This window comes from Protopterus annectens, chromosome 13.part0, assembly GCF_019279795.1.
Source record: "Protopterus annectens isolate FY-2018-M chromosome 13.part0, PAN1.0, whole genome shotgun sequence".
In the NCBI taxonomy this organism is placed as follows: Eukaryota; Metazoa; Chordata; order Ceratodontiformes; family Protopteridae; genus Protopterus; species Protopterus annectens.
Genome location: NC_056747.1, coordinates 1,104,895,174 through 1,104,920,091, shown reverse-complemented (window position 1 = coordinate 1,104,920,091; position 24,918 = coordinate 1,104,895,174). Strand labels below are relative to the sequence as shown.

The 24,918-nt window shown below is 42.9% G+C and overlaps 1 protein-coding gene across 2 annotated transcripts in view; it reads left to right on the top strand.

Moving 5' to 3' along the window:
* KAT7 (lysine acetyltransferase 7) overlaps window positions 1-18,197 on the top strand; it is a 609,598-nt gene extending 591,401 nt beyond the window's left edge. For both annotated transcript variants that reach the window (XM_044055078.1, XM_044055079.1), the window contains one exon: window positions 17,727-18,197. In XM_044055078.1, coding sequence (XP_043911013.1) covers window positions 17,727-17,828 — 102 coding nt within the window. In that variant the 3' untranslated portion in view covers window positions 17,829-18,197. The remainder of the gene's footprint in view (window positions 1-17,726) is intronic.
* The last annotated feature ends 6,721 nt before the right edge of the window (window positions 18,198-24,918 follow it).

Genomic DNA, 24,918 nt, shown 5'->3' with positions numbered 1-24,918 from the left:
CAGCGTGGGAGACAAATTCCACGTAAAGATAGTCATAAGCAGTGCTTGTTTGCTTAGGGCCTACTCACAATCACAAAAATTGCAGTATTTGTCAGGCCTTTGAGCCTAACACTGTACGTAGTTGTCTGTGTTCTCTTGCGATTTATTTGGAAAGTCAGTGTCTTAAACTTTTGGCGAAAGATGCTATTGAGGGAACTTCTAGGCCTGACATTGAGTCTTCACTGAAGAGAAAGGCCAAAAAAACCAAGGTTGGAGTTTTCCACTGCGCCTCCTACATTAGGCGTGTCTCTCGAGGCTGGTGAAAGCTTAGAGGTTCTTCCAGTTCTGGGGTCGTATTCTTTGGCTGGGACCGCTTCAGAAGCCACCATGGATCCGAAAACAGGCACGTCCTTGGAGGCAATGCACACATCCATTTTGGACTGTCAGAGGAAATCAAGACATTATTACTGAAGGGTCTGGGAGGGGGGGTCCTCAAATTCTGATGGATGAAGTACAAATGACAGTTATAGAGATTAGGCCGACATCACACCCTTCCACTTTTCAAAAGGCATGCATCCAATTAAAAAAAGAGCAAAAGACAAAGCATGTTTCTTCTAGGGACCCTCAAAGTGAGCAGCAGAATTTCACCCAGGGCTTATTTAATGCCCTTATGGCTCTGAAGCCTTCTTTGGGGGTCTCTGTTCTGCTCCTCCTTGGATATCTTCCCCTCACAAGAGAGCAAGGAAGTAGGATTCTTCTGATGAAGAGGTTTCCATGAATGAGGAATCGTTGGCCTATTCCACCCAAATTCCATCACTTCTAGAGTATGCTTCTCCTGAAGAGGAATCTGCTAGCCCAGAATCTCCTACTGAGGAGATTACTTTTGGGGATACTATTGCTAAGATGAGGGAGTACTTCAAGTGGGACTGCTCCCAAGTTTCTGATGTGTGCAAAAGATATTATGAGCTCCTACAAATGGCGTCTCCTTCCCCTCCAGTTTTACCTGCTTTACCGGTTGCCTTTTCCTCAGCATCTCAGGCTCCTGATTCTCAGCCCCTTGCCCCTAAGAAGCCTGATCATTTCTACAAAGTGCCTGATGATTGCAATTTTTTTTTTACAAGTGGTCACCATCTGCTGGCCCTTCTGTGGTCTTTGTGGCTTCAGATAAGCCTTCAAAATTACTGTCCATCACTAAACATCTTCCCTCTGATAAGGAAATAAGGACAATGGAAAGACTGGGAAGGAAGGTCTATACTTCTGCAATGCTTGCCTTTTGTGCTATTAATTGCCAAACTCATATGACTAGATATGTTTTGGACCTCCTGTTCCAGGTTACTCAAGCTATTTCTGACTTTCCAGATTCTGAGGGGAAAACTTCTGCCTTGTCTTTGTTAGGGGCTTCCTCTCAGGTAGCTCTCCATTGTATCAAGTGCAGCTATGATGCAGCAGAAGCTTCATCTAGAGCTGGAGCTTCATGATCTGTATTGAGAAGGTATTCCTGGCTAAGGCTTCAAACACTACTAGATGGTGTAAAAGCTAATTTTTTAGATGCTGCTTTAGTCAGCAGTGGCTTGTCTGGTACTGCTGCTGACTTGTTCAAGTCTTTGCAGGAGAAAGGCAAAGAATTACAGGACTTGAAACATCTTTTAGTTTCACCTGTGCCTAAGTTCCAAAGGATTTACCCTTCCAAGCCAGCTTTTGTTCAGAGACAGACCCATCGTCCTCCTAAAAGTAAGAAAAGTGGAAGGAGGGCTCCTCCACCTAAGACTACTCAGGCTTAATCTGCAGAGTAGCAGCCCTTTCCTGACAAAGTAGGTAACATCTAACTATCACTCTTCTCTCAGCTTCATTCCACTTTCGCTTCGTCTGTCTGTCTCTCTCTCTTCCAGTTTCGTCAAGCATTACCCAGGACTAATGGGTTCTTTCAGTAATTCAAAAAGGGTACTTTATGGTTTGAAAAACCCTTTCTCCTTTCATGGGTATTCCTCAGCCATGTCAGGAACAGTTGCATTTATTCCCAGACAGAGAACTATTATTCAGGTTCCACGGGATCAAGGGGGAAAAGCATTTTATTCAAGAATATTTCTGGTACACAGAAAAGAGGGTCCTTGGAGCCCCATTCTTGATCTTTCACATCTAAATACTTTTCTGAACTTTTCCCGTTACTTCTTCTTCAGGCTTTCATGACCACTCTGGATATCAAGGATGCTTTCCTTCACATACCTGTTCATCTCCTTTACATGAAAGTTTTACATTTCTCTGTTTCTTCTTGGGATTTTCAGTTCTCTGCTTTGCCCTTTGGCCTTTCAACTGCCCCAAGAGTGTTCACCAAATGGCTAGCTACTGTGATTGCTTTTTGCAGGCTTCAAGACATCCAAGTTTTTTCTTTCCTAGATGATCTCCTATTTCAAGCATCCTCTCCAGAGATCTTACTGCAAAATCTCCAGTTTGCAGTTACTCTTTTCCAAAGTCTGGGGTTCACAATAAACTTCAAAAAGTCATCTCTAACATCTTCTCAAGATCATGTTTTCCTAGGATGTAGGATTCAGACAGTACCCATGCTGACATCCCTGCCTCTGCCAAAGGCTTTGACTCTTATTGCCTATTTCAAAATCTTATTCCTCTGACCTCTGTCACAGCCAGAGAGCTTCTGAGACTTCTGGGATTTATGGCATCGACCATCCCTATGTTACCCTTAGCCAAGCTCCACTTGAATCCTCTTTTTTCTCCAGGTCCTCTGAATGTGTTTACAGACAACACCACAGTCCAGTGGTATGTAAACAAACGTGGTAACACAATATTACCTTAGCTGCAGGCTTGCTGTCATGGTATGGGTGCTTGTGGTTCAATATCATGCAACTCTTCAGGTAGTTTATATTCCCTCAGCTCAAAATTATGTGGCATGAATTAATACTTCACAGGGCTGTGTTTCTGGACATTGTCCACAAGTGTAGTACTCCTCAAATAGATCTTTTTGCCTCCCCTCTGAACACAACTTCCTCAGTTTTTGCCAGAATCCCAAACCCTCTGGTTTGGAAGGTGGACACCATCTCTTTCTCTTGGAAGGGGAGGTTTCTGTTTGCATTTCCCCCCTTTCTCTCATCCAGAAACTTCTGTTCAAGATTCAACAGGACAAACTCAAAATCTTGCTGGTGACTCCCTACTGGCCAAGACAGCATTGGTTCCCTTTTCTGCATTTAGCCAAGGACAATCATGACAAAGTTACCTCACAGGGTGGACCTACTCATACAAGACAAATGTTTTCTAAGCCATCCTCACCTGTCCACTTTTCAACTGACTGTATGAGTGATAGGATTTTGATTCCTTATAGACACCTTGTCTCTGAGGACATGCTTGGGTTCTGCTGGTGGCCAGGAAATCCTGCATATCCAAAGGGACAATGTTTTCCATTTGGTGTCTTTCTCGTAATCTGGATCCACACTCTGGATGTTCCCATGGTTCATTCTTATTTGTGTGAATTGCTCACTGCTGTGTTGGCTTATTCTTCTGTGAAGTCACACTTATCAGCTATCTCTGCTTGTCTGCTTTTATGTCCTCCTTTATCTTCTAGGTTTGAGGCTAAATAATTTCTAAAAGGAGTCCTTCACATTCGACCTCCCAGGAAGCCTGTTCCTCCTCCCTGGGATCTGAATTTTTTGTTTTGGAGAAACTGACTCTGGCTGCTTTTGATCCTGCGACTTCAACTTCCTTGTAACATTGCTCTTGGAAGACTGTTCTTTTGGTGGCCCTTACTTCAGTCAGACAGGTGTCTGAGCTTCAAGACCATATGGCTTGCCCTCCTGTTTTGTTTTTTTTGTAAGGTCAGGGTGTCCTTGCGTACTAATCCTACTTTTATGCCCAAGATGGTGAATAAGTTGTCACTCAGTCTATTCATATACCTACTTTTTTCCCTTCTCCACAATCTCCTAGTGAGAAGGTACTACACACCGTAGACGTGCATAGACAACTCAGATTTTATTTGGATAAGACTAAGGCTATCAGGAAATCTGATCAGCTTTTTTGTTTCTTTTTATCCCAAGTCTTTGGGATTGGCTGTTTCCAAGCAGATTATTTCTTCTTGGATTTCTAAAGCTATTTCTTAAGACAGTTTCCTTTCTCTGTTAAACCTCACTCTACTAGGGCTGTGGCTTCTTCTGGTGTTTTTTAAGGGGTTGGACACTAACTCCATTCTTGAGGTAGCTACCTGAATATCAGTGCATACTTTTACCAAACACTACTAGTTAGATGTAATTTCCAGAGCTAGAGCTGGTTTTATTCTTCATGGCTTTCTAGGGAGCTGTACAGATCCTTCCTCCTCCCAAGTTTCTGCCTGAGCTTTGGCACTCTCCCTCATGTTAAGAATACTGCAGCAGTAGAACAGAAGGACATAGTATAGTTGTGTAAAATCTTACCATAACAGTATATATGTTCATCGTGTTACCCTGCTGCAGTCATCACACTTGGGTTATCCTGTTGTCAGGCGGTCCCGCAGTCGGCTGGAATTCCAAAGTCTTGGTCCGGCGTCGGTTGCTGTCGCTTCTTCCCTGACGTCAGTGCACCAGGGGTATATATAATGCAACTGACGCCATTTTCTCCAGTCTTTCTTGCCGCGCGGTGCCCGAAGCAGAAGCAGTTCGCAAGTGCCAGTCGGCCGACTACTGAGATTTTCGAATTCGAATTTCAGACCGAAGTCTTCTATAAAGCTAAGTACCCTGTTGGGGAAACTTTTCTTGCCTCAGACCGATGTCAGAAAAAGTTACCAATTGTATTTCTTGTGGGAAGCAAATACCTCATAAGGATTTTCATTCCTTTTGCATACCTTGCCTAGGCCCAGACCACAACGTCACTAGTTGTCATTTTTGTGCTAGGTTTAATAAGCGTACTATTAAAAGACGCTTTGATTTCGCACGACACTACTTTGGTAGGAAATTTAACTACACCATGCCATCGGAGCAACCGACTACCGGCGTGCACAAAAAACGCAAGGATAAGGACAAACAACCCAGGCCTAAGCCAGATTCCGAGGCCTCGGCTGGTCCGGTCTCCGGTTCTCCGGTCCTTAGTGAGGCCCCGACGTAGCCCCTGACTACCGTAGATCTGGAACCCGAGACCGCTTCAGAAATTTTGACGGAATGTACCAGGCCGACGCAGCCATTTGGTCCTACCGACGACATTGTCGGTGCTGCAGAAACGCTATCGGTTTCTGAAGGCGTTCTCATACCGACGACGCTCACCATTAAATCGTATTCTAAAACGAAGACTCCTTTTAAATCTAAAAAGACTGCACTTCAGTCCCCTGTACAAGGCCCCATGCCTAAGAAACAGATGCTCAAAATGGCTGAAGATTTGATCACTTTAATCAGGGGTTCCCAGCCCCCTCCTGACAAAAGGCCTAGACAAGAGGAAGATTATGCATCCTCTGAACAAGTGTCCATTTCTTCAGACTCCTCTGAGGACCAAGATTACTCCTTCTCCCCTTATGAAGATTCTGATGCTGAGGATTCCATTCCCTCAGCTTCTCCTCCTGAAGACTACTCCTTTGGGGAAACTTTACACACTATGAGGGAACATTTTCACTGGGAAGGTCAGGACTACTCTGACTCGAAGAAAAGGCTCCGAGAGTTTCTTTTACTCCCCCAACACAGACCACTTGCCATCCCACCAGTTTTAGGCATTGTGGATGATGTTTACTTAGAATCCAGTTTTAACCCTGATTCTCTACCTCCTGCTCCGGCTAAGCCTGACAGATATTATAGAATGCCTGATTCCCACAAATTTCTTTACAAAAGCCCTGTTGCTGTCCCAGAGACAATCTCCCAGGGTCCCAAGGGGGCTAAGGCTTCTATGGCTAAAAATCCTGTACCTTCTGAGAGGGATTCCAGAGCACTAGACAGGTGGGGGAAAAAAGTTTACACCTCAGCCACTCTAGCTATGAGGGCACTAAATTGCCAATTTCACATGCTTAAGTATCAGCAATTTCTAATCTCTCAGTTAAAGCAAAAAATGACCACTCTCCCTCAACAATCTGAATTGAAAGAAATGCAGGATCTGTTGCATGCCACTGAACAGGTGGGCAAACATACCTTACAATGCGGGTTTGATTCTTTGGAGGCCTCCTGCAGAGCAGCTGTCACTGGGTCTGTTATACGTAGGCATGCTTGGTTAAAGGAACAAACACTTCCTGATCATGTTAAAGCAAAACTTCTAGATGCTCCCTTACAGCAGGATGTTCTTTTTCGAGTTAAAGCAGAAGAAGTCTTAAGGAAAATGGAGGATAAGGCAAAATCTATGCAGACAGTCAAAGATTTCCTACAGGTACAGCCCCCTTGCTTCAGCAGAAACTGGCCAACAAAAAATTGGTCCTTTCCAGCTACAGACAGACCACAGAGGGGTAAATACAGATGCCCAAGGGGCAGAGGACAACCACAAGGCCCAGTACAAACCTCGCCAATGGGGCACTGCAACACAGAAGGGAGAAGAAGACAGGTCTCAATCTACCAGAAGGCAAACTCAATGACTTGCACCTCATCTGGCCAAGCAACACTCTCTTGGCAGCCCCCTTGGGAGGAAAACTCGCACTTTTTTCAGACAACTGGCACATTGTCACAAAGGACAAATGGGTCCTAGACATAATTTCACGAGGATACAGATTCCATTTTCACACCTTGCCAATGAAAAGAGGAATGCCAAACCTGCCACAAAATCAATGGGCAGAGGCACAAAAACAAATTACAGCTCTCATGGACATGAGAGCCATTCAACTGGTACCTACTCGAGAGCAAGGCCAAGGATTTCACTCAAGACTCTTTCTAGTTCCCAGAAAGGACAATGCCTGGAGACCAATTCTGGACCTTTCAATTCTAAACACATTCCTACAAGTACCCAAATTCAAGATGCTAACACTACAGCAGCTTCTTCCCATGTTGGGCAAGAAAGCATGGCTAGTAACGTTGGACCTCAAGGAGGCATACCTGCATGTCCTTATCAGACAAAGTTGCAGAAGATACCTCCATTTCATTGCAGGTTCAACCCATTACCAATTCTCTGCACTTCCCTTTGGCTTATCAACTGCGCCCAGAGTCTTCACAAAATGCCTGGCACCAGTAATTGCATACTGCAGACAAAGAGGAATTCAAATATACCCATACCTGGACGACTGCCTCATCCAAGCTGAAAGCAAGGACATTCTATTACATCATCTGGCTCTTGTGAAACGTCTACTAAATTGCCTGGGGTACACAGTAAATGAAAAGAAGTCAAAACCAGTACCCTCACAAAATATGACATTCCTGGGTGCCAGCTTGAATACAACGGCCCAGAAGGCTTATCTGACGCCAGACAAACAACTACAACTGACTCAATATTTCGAAACAATGGCAACAAAGGTCCAATTAACTGCAAGAAAAATTCTGCAGGCCTTGGGCTTCATGGCATCTTGCATACTACTAATACCATTTGCAAAGCTGCATATGAGGAAATTACAGTGGCACCTAAAAAGCGTATGGTCTCAACACAGCCACAGCTTGGACACAATGATATCTCTCATTCCCTGCCTACAACAGGAGTTTCTAGGGTGATCACAGGCATGTCACCTCAACAAGGGTCAGCCTTTCACCTTGCCCCCAGCCAGGCAAACTATCACAACAGATGCATCAGATTACGCCTGGGGGGCTCACATGGCAGGACAGTGCATTCAAGGCGTATGGACTGCAGATCAAAGGAATCTGCACATCAATCAAAAAGAGATGCTAGCTGTACAGAAAGCTCTGACAGCCTTCAAGGATCTATTACATCCAGGACAACTGACAATAAAGACGGACAACACCACAGTAATGTGGTACATAAACAAACAAGGGGGTACTCACTCCTACCCTCTGTGCAGGCAAGCAATGACCTTATGGAACACAGCTCTGGCTTACCAAGTTCAGTTACAAGCTCAATTCCTGCCAGGACAGAAGAATACATTGGCAGATGACCTCAGCAGAAACATCATGGATCCCCACGAGTGGAAACTAGATCCACAAGTGTTTACAATGATAACTCAAAAATGGGGCCTTCCAGACATAGACCTGTTTGCCATCCCTCAAAACTATCAGCTAACAAAATTTTGTACAAGGGCACTTCACCATCAAGCGTGGAAAGTGGATGCACTCTCTTTCAGTTGGAAAAACCTGACAGTATATGCCTTCCCTCCATTGCCTCTCCTCACAAAGGTACTTCTGAAAGTCAAAAAGGAGAGACCACGACTGATTCTCATAGCCCCAGACTGGCCACGCCAGCACTGGTACCCGCTATTGAGGAATATGGCCCACAGCCCACCATGGATATTACCACAAATTTCCCATTTACTCACACAACAAAACAATCAGATTCTTCACAGCCAGCTCAAAACCTTAAATCTGGCTGCATGGCAAATCAACTAAGCATCCAGCCAGCCCCTCTTTCCCAAGCAGTTATGGATGTTATTCTGGAAGCTAGGAGACCAAGCACCAGGAAGGCTTATTCAGACAAATAGAAAAGGTTTTGTGCCTGGAATCAATCTAAAGGCCAAGACACAATTCAGCCTCACATGCCTCACATTCTACAGTATTTAACTGAGATGTTGCACAAAGGACTTTCTTTCTCTTCCATTAAAATCCATGCTTCAGCTATTTCGGCCCACTACAACACGGATCCACCCTTATTTTCGCATCCACTTCTAAGGCAGTTCCTCAGAGGGGCAAAAAACATTAGACCACCCAGGAGAGCACCTACACCAACATGGGACCTCAATTTTGTTCTGGAAAAACTAATGCTACCTCCCTTTGAACCAGCTTTCTCTGCAGATCTTCAGTTCCTATCATGGAAGACTGCCCTGCTGCTAGCAATAACTTCAGCTAGAAGAGTCTCAGAGCTACAGGCACTAATGGCAGTGGAATCTTTCCTCATTTTTCATCAAGACAGAGTTTCTCTATGAACTAATCCTTCCTTTATGCCTAAGGTGGTTTCCAGTGTGGCTTTAAATCAAACCATCCACTTACCCACCTTCTTCCCAAATCCACAGAACAAAGGTGAGAGACTCCTGCATTCCTTGGACATTTACAGGCAACTTCGTTACTACTTGGACAAAACTAAGACTTTCAGAAAATCTGACCAGCTCTTTGTATCCTATGCTACAGCTTCTCAAGGGAAGGCTATATCAAAGCAAACCATTTCCAAATGGATAGGTCATTGCATACGTTTTTGCTATACCCATCATGGAAAACCAGTTCCTGCTACCATTAGGCCCCACTCTACCAGGGCAACAGCTACAACTACAGCCTTTCTCAGGGGGGTTCCAACCAAGGAGATTTTGGAAGCTGCAACTTGGAGTTCAGTACACACCTTTACCAAACACTATCACTTACCACTTTACTCTAAGACCAGGGCGGGCTTCGCCACTGCAGTTCTAACCCTCTATGATACCTCCACCCATCCTTAGCTTTGGGATTCAACCCAAGTGTGATGACTGCAGCAGGGTAACACGATGAACATAGTACAGTTTTGTACCTACCATAAATGTAGATGTTCGAGTGTACACCCTGCTGCAGTCCAGGTTACCCTCCCTCCATCCCCTCTGACCTACTGGCTAAATCTCTTCAATACCTTCCTGATGTATTTGCTTATAGCCGAAGGGATTTTGTATTTGTGCAAGTTTACTCAATTTGGTACTAATTACTGACCACCTTTTTGGGGGCACCTGACATCTGGGGCAAGAAAAACTGAAGAAAATGGCGTTGGTTGCATTATATATACCCCTGGCGCACTGACGTCAGGGAAGAAGCGACAGCAACCGCCGGACCAAGACTTTGGAATTCCAGCTGACTGCGGGACCGCCTGACGACAGGATAACCCAAGTGTGATGACTGCAGCAGGGTGTACACTCGAACATATACATTTATGGTAGGTACAAAACTGTACTGTCCTCTTCATTGTTGCAGTATTCAATCCCTGTCTCCTACCCCAATGGACCTTTTTTCTCTACTGGCTGTACTGTTAACCTCTGTTCTTTTCCTTGGACTGGCATTCCTACTGGGGCATTAAGTTCTGAGGATGGTAAGTTCGTATGTCACTTTTATGCCCTACATACTCGAGGAGCATACATGCCACTTATGGCATACCTTGATTAGTAAAAGGCTTTGGTATACTGGCTGGACGTCAGGCTCCCAAAGGTGGGAAAATCCCTCATGTTAAGAATACTGCAACAGTGAAGAGAAGGACACCTTTCATTATGGTAAGATTTTACACAACTATACTTTATCCTTAATGCCCCCATAACCACCTCCTGAGGTTGGGACCACCTTGGCTGTGGACTGGTTGGGAAGAGGAAGTGGAAGTGCACAGTAAGAATATCCAGCAGTGTCATATATATTGATTACCCAATAGGATTTTTTTATGCCCCATTTGAGTGCAGCCTCTGATGTCACATGCATCACCACACATATCATTAATTAGGGCCAGCCCCCTGGTGATAGATGAAGAGTGTTTGAGTGCAGGCAGGATCCCCACCACTTCCTGCAGTAATGGGTGAGCCAACAAAATGGTGCTCCTTCCTATTACAGCACATGGGAGAAGTGATTTGTGCTGGTCTGATCTGTATCTTCTGGGAATGTGGCATCCTAGAGATCAGTTTCTTAGCCATATGGTAGACTGCAGTCCTACCACTGTTCTGCTTGATTCAGAAAAAGAAGGGGGATAAGTGTCGAATACATTCTTTCTACTTTAGCTGGAAAGGTTCCAGGGCACTTTTTGCCTCTTATCCCATGCTGTGCTACAAAATTCAGAGGAAGAAAGAACCATGTTGAGAAACAAGGATGTGGGTTCATGGTCCATGGTTAAGGAAGTTCCGTCTGACTGACAAGATCCAGCCCCTTGCAAAAATGGGAAAAGGGGATCAATGACAACTACTATTGACCATATGTCAGGGCCTGCCTCTTGTGTAACCTTCTTGTTCCTAACAGACCTCCCAGCTGAGTCACAGTGGTGACTGAAGCTGACCTGCGTATTAGTCTCTTGATACTTGCTGTGGCATCTCTGTCATGACCTAGTGCAGGGCAGCACTGTTGTCTGGCTGTGGTCAGTTAAACATTTCCTCAAAGGAGTTCTGCATTTCTGCTAACCTTTGATGGCTCTTCTCCATATCTGGACTTCAGTTGTATCATTAATAGACTCACCTGTACTCACTTTAAAGATGTCAGTTTTGTAGCTCTGAAGTATATTTCTTGGAGGAAGAACTTTTGAAGCTATTTCATCTTTTTACTAGAATTTGAAGCTTCAGGCTGTATCTCTAGGAAGTTCTCTGTTTTATAAGGGTGGGGTGTCATTTAGGCTAACCCTGTTTTCCTTCTGAAAATAATGTCAGAAGTGATCATCTTCAGGCAGGGTTACTGTAATAGTAAACTGTAACCTTTGTGTTTATTTATCTAATGTGTCCCATTTCCCTTGGCAGAATTCCTCCAGGTAATGGCATCGTCCCTGCAAGGTACCAGAGCAAATCTCATACCTGTAGAGGTACTAGTGAAAGATGGCGCTATCCTGTCTTGTATGTTCTGGGTTGTTCCACACACTGTTCAGTTTTCCTCAACAGTTTCCATTGACTTATTGTATTAGAATTGATTTTATTGCATAGTGGCATGAAATTGTTTGGTCTTTTAATTATTTTGTATAATTGCATAAAAGGGAACATCAAAGAAATATTATGGCTATCACTTCAGTAAACAGGTATGCTTGTGATAGGAAGATGGTGCCTAAAGACTTCCACACTCGATGCCTGTTTTGTCTAGACCATGGACATAGTGCAGATTAGTGTGAAAATTGTCTGGTTCAGACCTACTGCAAAACCTAGCTGTTTTAAGTCTCTGAAGTCATATACAAACAACAGCGTTTAACATAACCTGGGAAAAATGATCAAAAAATAAATACGCTTTGAAACTTAAGTATCAGGGAAAAACTGGGACATTAAAGGAAAAGATTCAGTAAATGACTGAAGATGCATATAGAATCCAAGATACTGGAATCTTTTTTTCCTAACAGTGGCAGGGTACCATCAATATTAATGCTGATGTGTGACCCAGGGCTACAAAGAATAGTTTTAGGAGGGTCCTTTCAACAGGTGAAAGTGGCCCCTCTTCATATCCATTTAGACTCCCAGAAACATCTTTAAGTTCTCCAGTAGAAGGTTTGATTGGATAGTCCATGGTAGCAGACAAGGGAATCTGATCTTCTCCTCCAGTGACAGGAGACATGTATTCATCCAGGTAAGTTGGATACCTTGCTTCTTCTTCAGAAGTGCAAAAAACAAAACCAAGCACTTGGTGGTGCTGTGGAGAAAAGTAAACTAGAAATAATTCTCACATTAAACCTTGGGTGTACTACCTGTGGTCTTTGTAGATGAGGATGTGTACACAGGTATCCATGAAATCCCAGGAGTACAGGAAGGCCTCCAGGAATAGTAATGAAAGAAGGAACTGCAAGGTGTGTATCTGAATATCTTTAGGAATTTGTTTAGCTTTGAAAAGTCCACAATTATCTTCCAGAGCTCATACTTTCTGAGGAATTGGGAAAGTGTGATGTGACATCCCTCTCAATTCTCTTTTTAAGGGATTTCTGTGCTGCGCTATAGTCTTGTTTCTTAAAATACCTCCAGAGCTAGGCATCTTTGATCCTAAGGGACTGAACGGTTACCCACAGAGGGTGTAATTGCTCATAATTGTAATCTCTAACTTGAAACAGTAGTAGAAGTAATTTCCCCCACCTCTCAGAAGTCTGATTAGACCAGTGCTCCCTAAATTGAGATGGCCTGCCTCACACGAGGTGACCAAAGGGTGCAGAGACAGCTGAGAGCACTGTCCTTGTAGAACCAAAGCCTCATGATCTGTGGCCACTGAATTTCTGATTTGAATTTTCTTTGATGGTTGCATCTTCCTTATTTTTCATAACCCGTTTCAATGTGAGAAAGATCAAGTGGTACCTTAGGAACCTCTGGCCGCAGCAGTGCCACCCCCTATACTGGGTAATTTACTCTTGGCTATCAAAAAAGAGCTCTGCTGGTGGCCCCAACAGGTGGAACTCAACTCAGGCAGATCTGTGATGGTGCCCCAAGGGGAGTAGATCCTGACCATGGATATGGCAGACTTTATTTGGGAGCACATTTGGTTTAGCTGAAGATGCAAGGTGACCTGAAGCAGGATAGTAATAAGCAAGCATATCAGTGGGAAAGAAATAATGGGCACTTCTGTTCACAATAAAAGCCTTTAAATTAGAGCTGACACCAGAGACTCTGAAGATTGTCACAGACAGCAAGCACCACAGTGATATGGTGTGTAAAGAAACGGGGGATGAGGAATAAACTCTTACCAGCTTTACTAACTAACCTTGATGGTGTCGGAAATGGCAATCCAACTAGGTCTGCACCTCAGAACCTCCTACATACTGTTAGGCCAGCACGTGGTTGAACACTAGCTGAGTAGGCCCAGCATCTACAGCTGTGAGTGGAAATTGGACCCAGAAGTGGTTTTGGTTATATACAAGTTGGGTCTGTCACAGAGGACCTGTTTGTCTCGAACAAAAACTACCAGCTATAGACATTTTGTTCCAGGTTCCCTTGCAGAAGGGTCTGAAAGGAGATGTTTTGAACAATCCCCTAGGAGGGGGATTCTCTGTATGCATTCTTGTTTCTGTTGCTTTTGCCAAGGGTACTACAAAGATCAGGTCAGAGAAGGTCAGTGTCTTACTGGGTGATCCAGGCAACCATTGATTCCTGCTAGTCCTTTTGTCTAATAAGGGAACTCTTCTGCTGCCACAGCACAGCAATGTACTAGTGCATGATAGAAGAACCCTGGTTCACTCAAACGTAGAGATCCTGAGACTGTCTTTATGGAGCCTATCACCCTGGTACCTTTTGGAGGAGGTCATTAGCATTTTGTAAGAGGTAAGAAGGTTCAGATTACAAAAATCTCACTTAAACATTTAAGTGGTGGAGATTCTTCTTGTGGTACATATCAAAAGGAATGTACCTAAATGCAGCTCTACAATATTAAACAGAAATTCTGGCGGGGAAGGAGGACTGTTTTACACCACTGTTAAGTTTTCCATTTTAGTCATAATAGCATGTCTCCCTTTGTTTGCTCAGTATTTGATCAAGCAGTTTTAAAGGGAGTGTTGCTTCTAAATCTAGTAGGTAGCTCCCCATGTGATTGGAGATTTGTTACTGAGAGACTGACCTTGGCACCTTTGATCCAAGTTCATCTGTGACATATGGGTAGCGTAGTCACCTCACAGCAAGAGGTTCTCCAGTTCGATTCTCGGCTGGGGTGCCTTCTGTGTGGAGTCTGCATGTCCTCCCTGCATCCGTGTGGGTTTCCTCCAGGTGCTTCGGTTTCCTCCCACGTTAAAAGACATGCGTCTGGAGCATTTCTCCCCAAGCCTCGGCTGAAAATCGGCTTCATTCCAAGTCGGACTTTTCCAGTTAACAAATGTTGAATAAATAAAAATTAAAATTGTTGCTCTGGAAAACTCTTAGTGGCAGTGACATTTGCCAGAATGACACCAGACTTAGAAGCCCCTATATTCAAGGAACAATGCATGGCCTTCTATAACGTCAAGGTAATCTTTAGGACTAACAACTCCTTTGTGCCCAAAGTAGTCTCTGAACTTAACTTCAAGCAGGCAATCTAGTTAGTACTTTTTTTATACAAAAACTCAACATAAAGGAGAAATGATTTTACACCAGATGATGATTGGAGGTAGCTCCACTGTTACCTTGCCAAAGGTAGTTGTTGGACAAATGGAATGTCTTTTTGTCTCCTTCATACCAGGCAAAGCAGGCAAACTTTTCTCCAAGAAGACATTTTCCAGGTGACTATCTGACTTTATCGCCTTCTGTTATGATTCCACCGGAAGCACTTGAATGTCATGGTCAGGGTGCAGTCCACTAGAATGGTGGCTACCACTTCAAGAATGTGTCAAGTCAGTACATTTGAGAACCAGCAGCTTTGATGCATATGTATACCTCCTCTAAATGTTACACATGGATATACAGCCACCAAAAACCAGGGTGAGCTTTTGCTCTCCCATCCTGCTAAGGCATGATACAGCCTCCTTCCTGTAGGGTATCCCCAGTACTGCTTGGTAATTAGATGAGGAAGTGTATTGCACTGTTGATGTCTGCAATGAACATAGCACAGTTGTTTGAATATTTTATGCTATAATGATAGCTGTTCAAATAGAAATTCACTGCAGTACAAGATCTCCCTCCAGTCCCTGGACTGTACTGTCCACTCCCCATGTAGATCCTAGGGACAGGAAGCCTCATGTATTTGATAGTATCTAGTTGGATTAATGGAACAAAACTGTCTTCTTACTATTTTGTGTTATGAGGCCTTTGATAGTGCTACAGTAGTAAGAGTCTTGTGTCTGTACAATATGGAACACTTGTCTTGTAATAGAGTAGGTTTGCTAATAAGATGAAAGTAAAATCTAAAATAGTGCATTAAAATAGATTTCTGTTTGGTCAGCACTTGTTCCATATATCTGTTTTATCTTGCTTCTTTCTCTGCAGTTTATTATCCGTCTTTCAGTTGTCTAAATAGTTGCGTCCTGTTGTTCTATAGGAATAAAGTGGACTTTCTGTATGTGGTTAAGTTTCTTACTTGCTCAGTAGAAGGTACGTGGATTGGTGTTAAGATCCTCACTATAAAGATTTAAGAACAGAGTGCCACAAGCACTCCTAGCCACGGTATACTTCTAGATACTTTCCCATTAAAGAAGAACTAGTAATTGTATAAGCAGCTTCTCATTTTAATCTGGACATCTGAGTAAGGAGAATGAGCCCTGCTCACAGTGGATATCTGCAAAAACTCGGGAGGTCAGACCAAAATGTTACTGCACTATTGATCTGCTACTGGAACATGTACTGTTACGGTGAATTACTCACGCAACTGTACTTTTAGTCTAATGGTTTGTCTTTTGAATGTGGGAAGAAAGCCAGGCCTCCAGCAGAAGCCCAGAAGGTCATGGGTACTTTGCACTTTTTTTTTGAAAACACACTGTACTTCAAGAATCTGCTTAATGTTTTGATAGCAGGACAAGTAAGAACTAATCAATGGGTAATATATAACAGGTAGTGTTGGGATTAATCAGACACACATGAAGTGCAATTATGAGATGCAAGCCATTGGACAAATTGTATGTTGTAGCTGGTTGCATGTTGTTGAGACGAAACATGATAGAATACATCATGGGAGAGTCACAAGTACATCAGATCCATACATAAGATGCACAGATATTAAGGTATTGAAGGTTATTTTTACAGCTCATTATGACAGGAGGCAGCAGCTGTATTTTGAAGTTAACATTTTATAATGTGAGTTCAGAGGTGATTAAAGGTGTTTGAAATCTTGCACAATGGCAGACAAAACTGCCACTGATACGTTATGGTTAGTCTCTATGGAAAATATTTCCAAAATCAAACACTCTTAAGAGAAAATACATGAGATTTTCTGAAAACTCATAGCTGTTGGACTAAAACACCTGTATGATGGTGAGATAGTGTAAGTTACCTCCAAAATGTTATACGAAAATTAACTTTAACTCTCTATACTGTGAATTCAGTTTAACATTTGGACTTTAATTCATATTAATGTTTGCATTAGATCATCTCTGAAAAGGCACTGGGTTCACCAATTGAGGTATGTAGGGCTTGGGGATGTAGTTTGTGAAGGACAGCTGGATAGTCACAGCTAAGGAAGGTCCTCTATATTTTGGGTATTGGGGATAATTGTATCTTGCAGTAGATAGTCAGAAAGACAGATTCCATTTGAGCTGTTTTATCAGCACTTATGCCATATGCCTGTTTTGTCTTGCTTCTCAATGAAGTTTATTCTCTAAATTTCAGTTGTCTAAATAGTTGCTTACTCTTCTTCTTTAGGAATAAAGTGGACTTGTGCTTGCGTTTCTCACCTGCTTGGTCACACAAGTTAAGCTTTGTGTTAAAAATAAATAAAATAAAAAGGAAAAACATAAGCAGAGTGTACTGAAAAAGCATAGTTGTAGAAAAGCATTTGTCCGGCTGTTGCAGAGTTTTTTTCCTTTTTTTTCTGTGCAATTTTTGCTGCCATCTATTAAGCCTCCCCCAAATCTGCTTGAGCCTAATCATTCTCCTATACTGGGTGTCCTCAGCACAGGGGCAAGAACCATCCAGAGGGCATTCATTCAGGTAGCCATGTAGGTGTCTGTGTCCTTGCTGGCATTCTGACATTGAGGGTGTGTGATACTGGCCTTAGACCCCCCCCCCCTTTTGTGGAGGAAAAAACAACCCACATTACTACAGGGACCACTGTGCCCGTCACTTCAACTGCATGCTGCTGTGCTCCTGTGATGAGGTCTTGGTTGATGACTACTCACCTCAGGTCCATCCTATATGCTGCCACCCTTCCTCCAAGAAGTTGAAATACTGAATAGCCACAGTTTAGCCCCCTCCCCCCAGGATGGGAACACCAATCCTCCCTACACCAGCTCCAACAGACATTCATGCCACTACTAAGACTCTGGTCATCTTGCTTATAGTCAGAGCTTTATCCTGCCAATAAAGCTTGCCTATTTCAGATAAATATTGTGTTACCCTTTGCTTTATAGTGGTTTATTAGAAATGCATTGTAATGTCTAAAATGGTTTTATTATTTGAAAGATTTTTGTTTCCAATGTGTTTATAATTTTCTGTTTTCTTTTAGGACTTGGTAGATGAATGGTTGGCCAAGGAAGATAAAAGGTCAAACAGTAACAGGACTGTAGACCCTAGCTGCTTAAAATGGACTCCTCCAAAAGGAACGTAACATATTGCAAATGGGACTTGTTAGGCGGTGGCAGTTGCCAAGTTCTACAACAAAACTTACTTTAGCACTGACTGTGTTTATTGTATTTACTGAGTGGCATATTGCACTGCTGTGTTGCAAAAGGGAACTGGAGCACCCATTGATACAGACATCTAGGTAGAGAATGGAACTTTCTGTCGGAGACTACCACGTAGAATTTTTAATAAGCTTGTATCCTGGGATTCCGAAGTCATTGAATGGGATACACATGTACTGCTACTGGGCTGTAACAGTCACTTTGCAAACTACTACTTACTTCTGTGCCATGCATTTACTTGATTAGTACATCTTTCTCCCATGGAAAAATAAATAAAAAGGTCATTCTGGAAATTGCATTTTCAGGTTTTCTTACACACAAGGTTCATGAAGGAGTTTGAGCCTGAGGAAGAAATCTATTGGGAAGACAACACTGAAAAGTAAATCTTTAATTTTGGCTGTTTTTCCACTTTCAGCCAGTTTTATTGTGAAGTGTTTACTTGCTACTGTAATACTTAATTTTTAGATGTCCTTGACTAACCATTGATTTCAAGCAGAAAGATTAACAGAATGTGACAATTATAGGCTGAACTACCCTGGATTCTTGGAGAGGCTTAGAAATTGCAAGATTATGTTAATAGTGGCTACCATTCTGACAATGTTAGCGGTGTCTATGGTATGTTGCAAGCACACTGCCTCTATAAATTTTTTTTTTGAAGGTACACTGTTTTGAATGACAGAGTTACTGTATAAAATGGTGTAGTTGTTATGTTCATAGGTGTGTACTAGGCTAACTGGGGCCTTTATAAGCCTAGCAATGCAACCCAAATGTGTCTCATGAGTTATTGTGCCTTAGAAGTTATTTTTAAAGGGTGTATGTTAGTTAAGACTTGATCTACTTGCTGCTTCTGCCCTTTAGAGACATGGGTGTCAGACCGGGCTGAATTTCTGATTTCCTATCCACTAGTCCAGATTGCATTTGAATAGGGTTAGGGAAGGGCTGTGCTTCACATGTATGGGAAACCTATTCCAAAGAATGGGGGTTCCCTGTATTACATACCTGTCCTTCCAAGATGTCCTATTTGTTGCAAGCCAAGTTTACATCCTTAGATCTAGGAGTTCTGGTGCTGTTTGTCATGCAGATATACAAAAGGTCCATCAATGCAGGATCCAAATATGCTTTGTATGCCAGGCATTAATAGCCTTTCAGCAGTGTGTAGGAGACTGAGTATAGATTCAGGGCTTTTTTTAAACACCTTTATTGAATTGTCACTTGTGACATAGACAAATTTACATTTATGTAAAAGTAATCAAACTGTATTAAGTTCACATTTACAAACATTGTACTTATAGGATCATAGGGAGGTTACTAGGCTATCAGTTTTTCTGGAAGTTTTTAGGTCTGGTCCATTTATGTCTTGGGTGACTCCCTCAGCAGATGAGTTTATAGATCTATTTTTTTGCCAGATATGGAAGGAACCAGATACTGTAGAACCCATTCCCCATTGTCCTGATAAATTTCTTGCCCATCTTAAAGACAGGCCACACTGGAGCAAGGGATTAATGTTGATGTGATGGTTGTGGTGGCACCCACAAAGAAAGGAGTTGGCTGAGCATAGCTCCTCTGTCCACCCCCCCCCCCAACAGAGTACAGGGCATTGGACAGATTTGGAAAGCAAGTTGTTATGTCAGCGACCTTTGCCTTAATGGTCTATGAATTACTTGGTACATTTCACAGGACTACAGCAGAATTCAGCTAAGGAACTTTCAAATCTCTCTGAGTCCATGTCTGTGGAGGACTACAAGAAGTCTTCAAAACTGGCCTTCCTCTTATTTGTCTCATATGTGCCTATGAGGCTAATTTCCTATGCTGTGGACTGTACCTCACAGATGGCGGGTTAAGACATAGCCATTAGGAGACGTACCTGGATACGCTTGTGCATCTTTGCAGAGCCTTTCAAGTCTTCTTTCATCAATGCTCCCTTTGATGGAACTTTTTTCTTTGACCCTACTGTTAAGGAAACACTTTCCCAGAGTGAACAGGATGGAATGGCCCTGAATGCTGTAGGGGTATGCTTTTCTACTTCTCAACAATCCTTTGCCAGGAGTCAAAGAGGAGGCAAGAAGATGTGGTTCCGTAAATCCCAGGGTCCTTTCCAGGATTCATGCAGGGATATCTCACCCCACCAGAGGCAAAGGGGTGGAGCTCAAATGGAAGACGCCATCCTCATGGCAGAGGAGGCTCACAGAACCAGGATTTCTGAGATTCCTATTCCGGTAAACCTTTTCAGTGTTTCTGCAAGGTTGCCGGACTGCCCACCTCTGGAGGGAGTCAGGGTCTCTTATATAGGTATCCAGGCTTCCGAATGTCCCACCCAATAAGAAGGAGGCAGCAGCTCAAGAAATTAAAAAGCTGCTAGACAAGAGTCCTCCAGGAAGTCCTACCAGACCAGAAAGGATTCAGAACTCACTCAAGATACTTTTTAGTGCCAAAGAAAACCAGGGACCTGAAACCAGTTCTGGATCTAAGCAAACTGAATCAGTGTGTGAAGAAGTTAGTTTAAAATGCTTACGGTTCAGTCCATTCTGGTGTTTGTACACAAGGATGATTGGATATGCTCCATCGATCTTCAGGATGTGTACTACAACGTCAAGATGAATAGATGATCTCTAAGATTTCTGCACTATTGGCTGGGGGGGGGGGGCAGTCATTACCAGTTTGTAGCCCTGACCTTTGGTCTCACCACAGCTCCCAGAGTGTTTATCAAATGTATGGCAGTGAGAGCAGCTCACTTGAGACCACTAGGATTCCGAGTGTTTCCTTACCTAGACTACTGGCTCTTCACTGCCTCAACCAAGCATCTTCTAGAGAAATCCAGGGACTACCTGCTCCAGTTATATCAGTCTCTAGGCATCTCTACAGCAGGCCCATTAAATCTCACCATGCTCCTTTATTGTATACTTGATGTATTATGAAAAGCAACTTTTAAGTAGTTTAACTGCTTGTATATGTGCACTTCACTCTATACAGTCTGTATTGTTCTCATAGCATATTACCTTTGTAACCTCTTAGTGTGCTGTTGTGGAGCTTTTCTCCCTGGGCATCTGCTGAAAAAGGGCTCTAGTTCAGTCGGATATTCCCGCTCAACAAATCTCAAATAAATAAATAATGGCCCTGGTGCCCTTACAAGCCTAGCCAAGTTCAACCCATGTTCCCAAGGGTGTCTGGTTCAAGCAAACACTAAAATCAGTACCTATTGCCTCTGAAGGAAAGGCTGCAGACCTTGTGTTGCAACCTAAGACCTTCTGTACTCTAGCCCTACACATACAAGTGCTGCCACAGGATAGACTGGAGGGCATGAGATTTCAAACTTGTAACTACAATGGACATCCAAACTCTAATCTTGAGAGCTGTCTACCTAGCTAACCCATTTTGACTATAGATTAGTACTAGGCTAAAATCCCTTATAGGCCATTTTAAGCCTAGGCAATTACCCCCATGCGAGAATCACATCCTGCACCTTGTGTCTGTAAGGTAAACACCTTAACTATTATCCCATCCTTACACTTCACATATATTGCTGTATATCATATAACCTAAGCAACATTACATAAATTATTCAATTTTTGTTTTTTTTGTTTGTTTTTTTTAAACAAAAAAAAATCTTTATTAAGCCATCACTTAAACAAACCACACCTACACAATCCTAGTTGCAAGCATTTTACATCACAGTCCTTACTGACACACTCCCAGTTGCAAATGTTATACATCACTTTTAATCTACCCAGTCATTTTCCATCAAACATTAAATAGTTCATTTAAGTCCAGCCTTTTTTTAAACTTCATTCCTGCCCTGTATGTATTGTTCCCACAATTCCCATTTTTTTCCTATGTAGTTTGCTCCTACTCTTAATTCCAGTTGATTTATCTTTGTTAGTATGTTCACTACTTCTGGTATAGTTGGTTTAGATTTTGATTTCCATTTTCTAGTAATTGCTTTTTTGGCACCCACCAGACACAGCAAGGCCTTGCCATGTCTAGGCAATTCCTATTCTCTGTCATAGCTCAGAAAAATCATCTCCCTCGTCAAACCAATCTGCCCACCCAGCATCTCCAACAGTGCATCCTGCAGGGGAGAGTACGCCAACTCATCGTACTCCCAGAAACTATGTTCCCAGCTTCCTCTTTCTTCCCCATCACACCTCCAACACTTGCTGTCTACAGTATAGATTCATGGCTTTAAGGAAATCTAAGTAGGACATTGTGTTTACATCCTGTATTTTTTTTGTGAGGAACCTCTGTAGATCTTCCAGTTGTTGCATACTGAATGAGGCATTGGGTCTGATGAAGGCTGAGTACAGTGGCACATTAATTTCCCTGGATCTAGGTGCCATGCCCTTACTTATAAATTGAGTGACACAGAATGATTTTCTTACTACCTTAAACACATATTGCTCAAAAGCAAGTTACTGTCTACATGAATCTCCATATCCCTGACTGTCGTGTTTACTTTTAGGTGTGCTTTATCATTGAGGTAGTTTCTCTGGCTGGCCAACTTCCCAAAAAATACTACTATTTCTTGGCATTGAATTTTAAGCTATGGCTTTGGCACCAGCCATTTATCTGTTAGAACTTCCTGTAAGAGTTGGTGTCTTGGGGGGATTTCTGTAATTGCTCCTAGCTTGCAATCATCTGCAAACTTGGTAAGACTGAGGCCTTTGACATTGCACGTGACTTCCAAAAAATAGATGCCAAAGAGGACCCAGCACAGAGCCCTGGGGGACTCCACTTGTAACTGGCCTCTTTGAGAAGGTGGTCTCCCCAGTCCTAACTTCCTGGATATTGTCTGTGAGCCAGCTGGCTATTTAATGAGTTACATAGGGGTTTACGCCTAATTTCATAAGTTTGTTTACACTGCCAGCATGGGAAATTGTATCATATGCCATAGCTAGGTCAAGGTAGACACCATTTTGCCCTCATCAATTGCCTTGGTGCCCTTCTCAAAGAAGTCCATCATGTTCAGTAGACATGAATGCCTTTGACAAAACTAGACTGGGTTTGGTCCAGTGTTTGAACGTTTCCTATCTAATTGTTAACTATTTCTGTGATAGTTCTTTCCGTGGCTTTGCATAAGAGACTAAGACTAATAGGTCTGTAGTTTCTGGGAACTGATGATGGTCTGCTGTTGTGCAGAGGAATGACCGTTGCAGTCCTCCATTCGCATGGCACAAAGCCTGTGTACAGGCTGTGGTTGAATAGTGATTCAAATGGTCCTGACAGGTCATATTTCATACTGTTTACTGGGCATCCTGGGATATTATCTGGGCCCTTCGAAGCTGTATTCTTGGCCTAAGACCTTCTCCTTTCTGATAGTTGGAGGGGGTTATGTTAGGGTTTTTTCCTGGGGATGAAAGAGGGTTAAAGTTGTAGCTGAAACTGTTGGCCAGAAGATTTTCTGTATCTCCGTGTTCCATGAACATAGCTCCATTTACCAATTGTATAGCACACTGCTGTATACTGCCTTTGAGGTTTCTGACATAGCTTAAAGATCTTAGGGTTGTCCTTGGCCTGAGATGCTATCTTTACCTCAAAAATGTGCTTTACTAGACATGATTAGTCCTCTTAGTTGTCTATTCAGTTTGATGAGAGATTTTTTTTTGGTGTAACATGTACTTATTTAATCTTATAGGTTCATAGGAGGTTAGTAGGCTGTTGGCCCTAGGGCCTTTATAAGCCTAGCCATGTTATACCCTAGTTCTCTTATTGACCAAGTTGTATGGTCTATATTTGCAGCATGAGTCTATGATCAGCACTGACTGGCCTTGTCCAAGAGGGACATAGTTGACACCCTTGGGGTAAATTTACAGTCTCCCATCCACTTGTCTAAGTTACGCTTAAATAGGGTCATTGAGGAGCTCTGTTTTATGTGAATTGGGAGTTTGTTCCAGAGGAGTGGCAATCTCTGGGAGACATATCTGTCTCTCCAGCATGTCCTGTTAATGGTGCAGGCTAGGTTAAGATCCCAAGAGCGAGTGAATCATGTCCTATTTGACTAGCGGATGTGCAGTATTTCCATTAGGCCAGTGTCTGAGACTCCTCTGTAGGCCAGGAACAAGTCGCCTGTCAGCACACTATAAGATACAGAGGACAGTGACAGAGCCTTCAGTCTGTCCATGTAGGTCATGTGTTGAAGGCTCTGAATTTTCTTGGTGAGAAACCTCTGAGGGTTTTCCAGCTGCTGCAGGTGCCTGGTGAGTTACATACAGAAGTGAGCTTTGTACTCTCTTAGTGGTCTGATGAGGGATAAGTACAGAAGAGTTACAACATGCTTGGCTCTGGATGTGATGCCCTTACTTATGAGATGTGCAATTTAGAAGGCCTCCCGTACAACTGTGGACACATGATGATCGAAGTTAAGGCTGCTTTCAACCTGTGTTCCCAAATCTCTCACCACAGGGTTTGAGCTAAGATGGTACTGTTAATATTGTAATTTGCAGGGAGTTCCCCTTTGCCGAAAGGGATGAATAACGCATTTTTTTTACTTTTAGTTTGTCCATGGCTTTGGCACCTATCATTTGTCAGTGTAAGCTGTTTTTGTAGTATGTTAACATCACTGGGGACTCAATGATTGCCCCCCAGTTTGCAGTCATTGGGGAACTTGGTAAGCAACAGGCCATCTATTGTCACCTGGACTTCTGTGAAATAGATCCCAAACACTAGGGGGCCTAGCGCAGATCCTTGAGGTACACCACTGGTAACTGATGTGCTTGTAGAGGTGGAATCCCCATCTTATCTGTATGCGTTCTGTCAGTGAACCAGTTGGCTACCCATCTAGTGCCATATGGGTTAATTCCCAGCTGGGTGAGTTTCTCAAAGATGCCTGAGTGGGGAATTGTGTCAAACTTGCCTTGGCTAAGTCAAGATAGGCTGTATATACTGTTTTGCCTTCATCCAGGGCTTTGGTGACATTCTCGAAGTCCACCAGGTTTAATAAGCATGATCTACCCTTAACAAAGCCAAATTGGGTCGGGTCAAGAGTTTGAAGGTCACCTGTGTCTTTTGTTGATAAGGTCC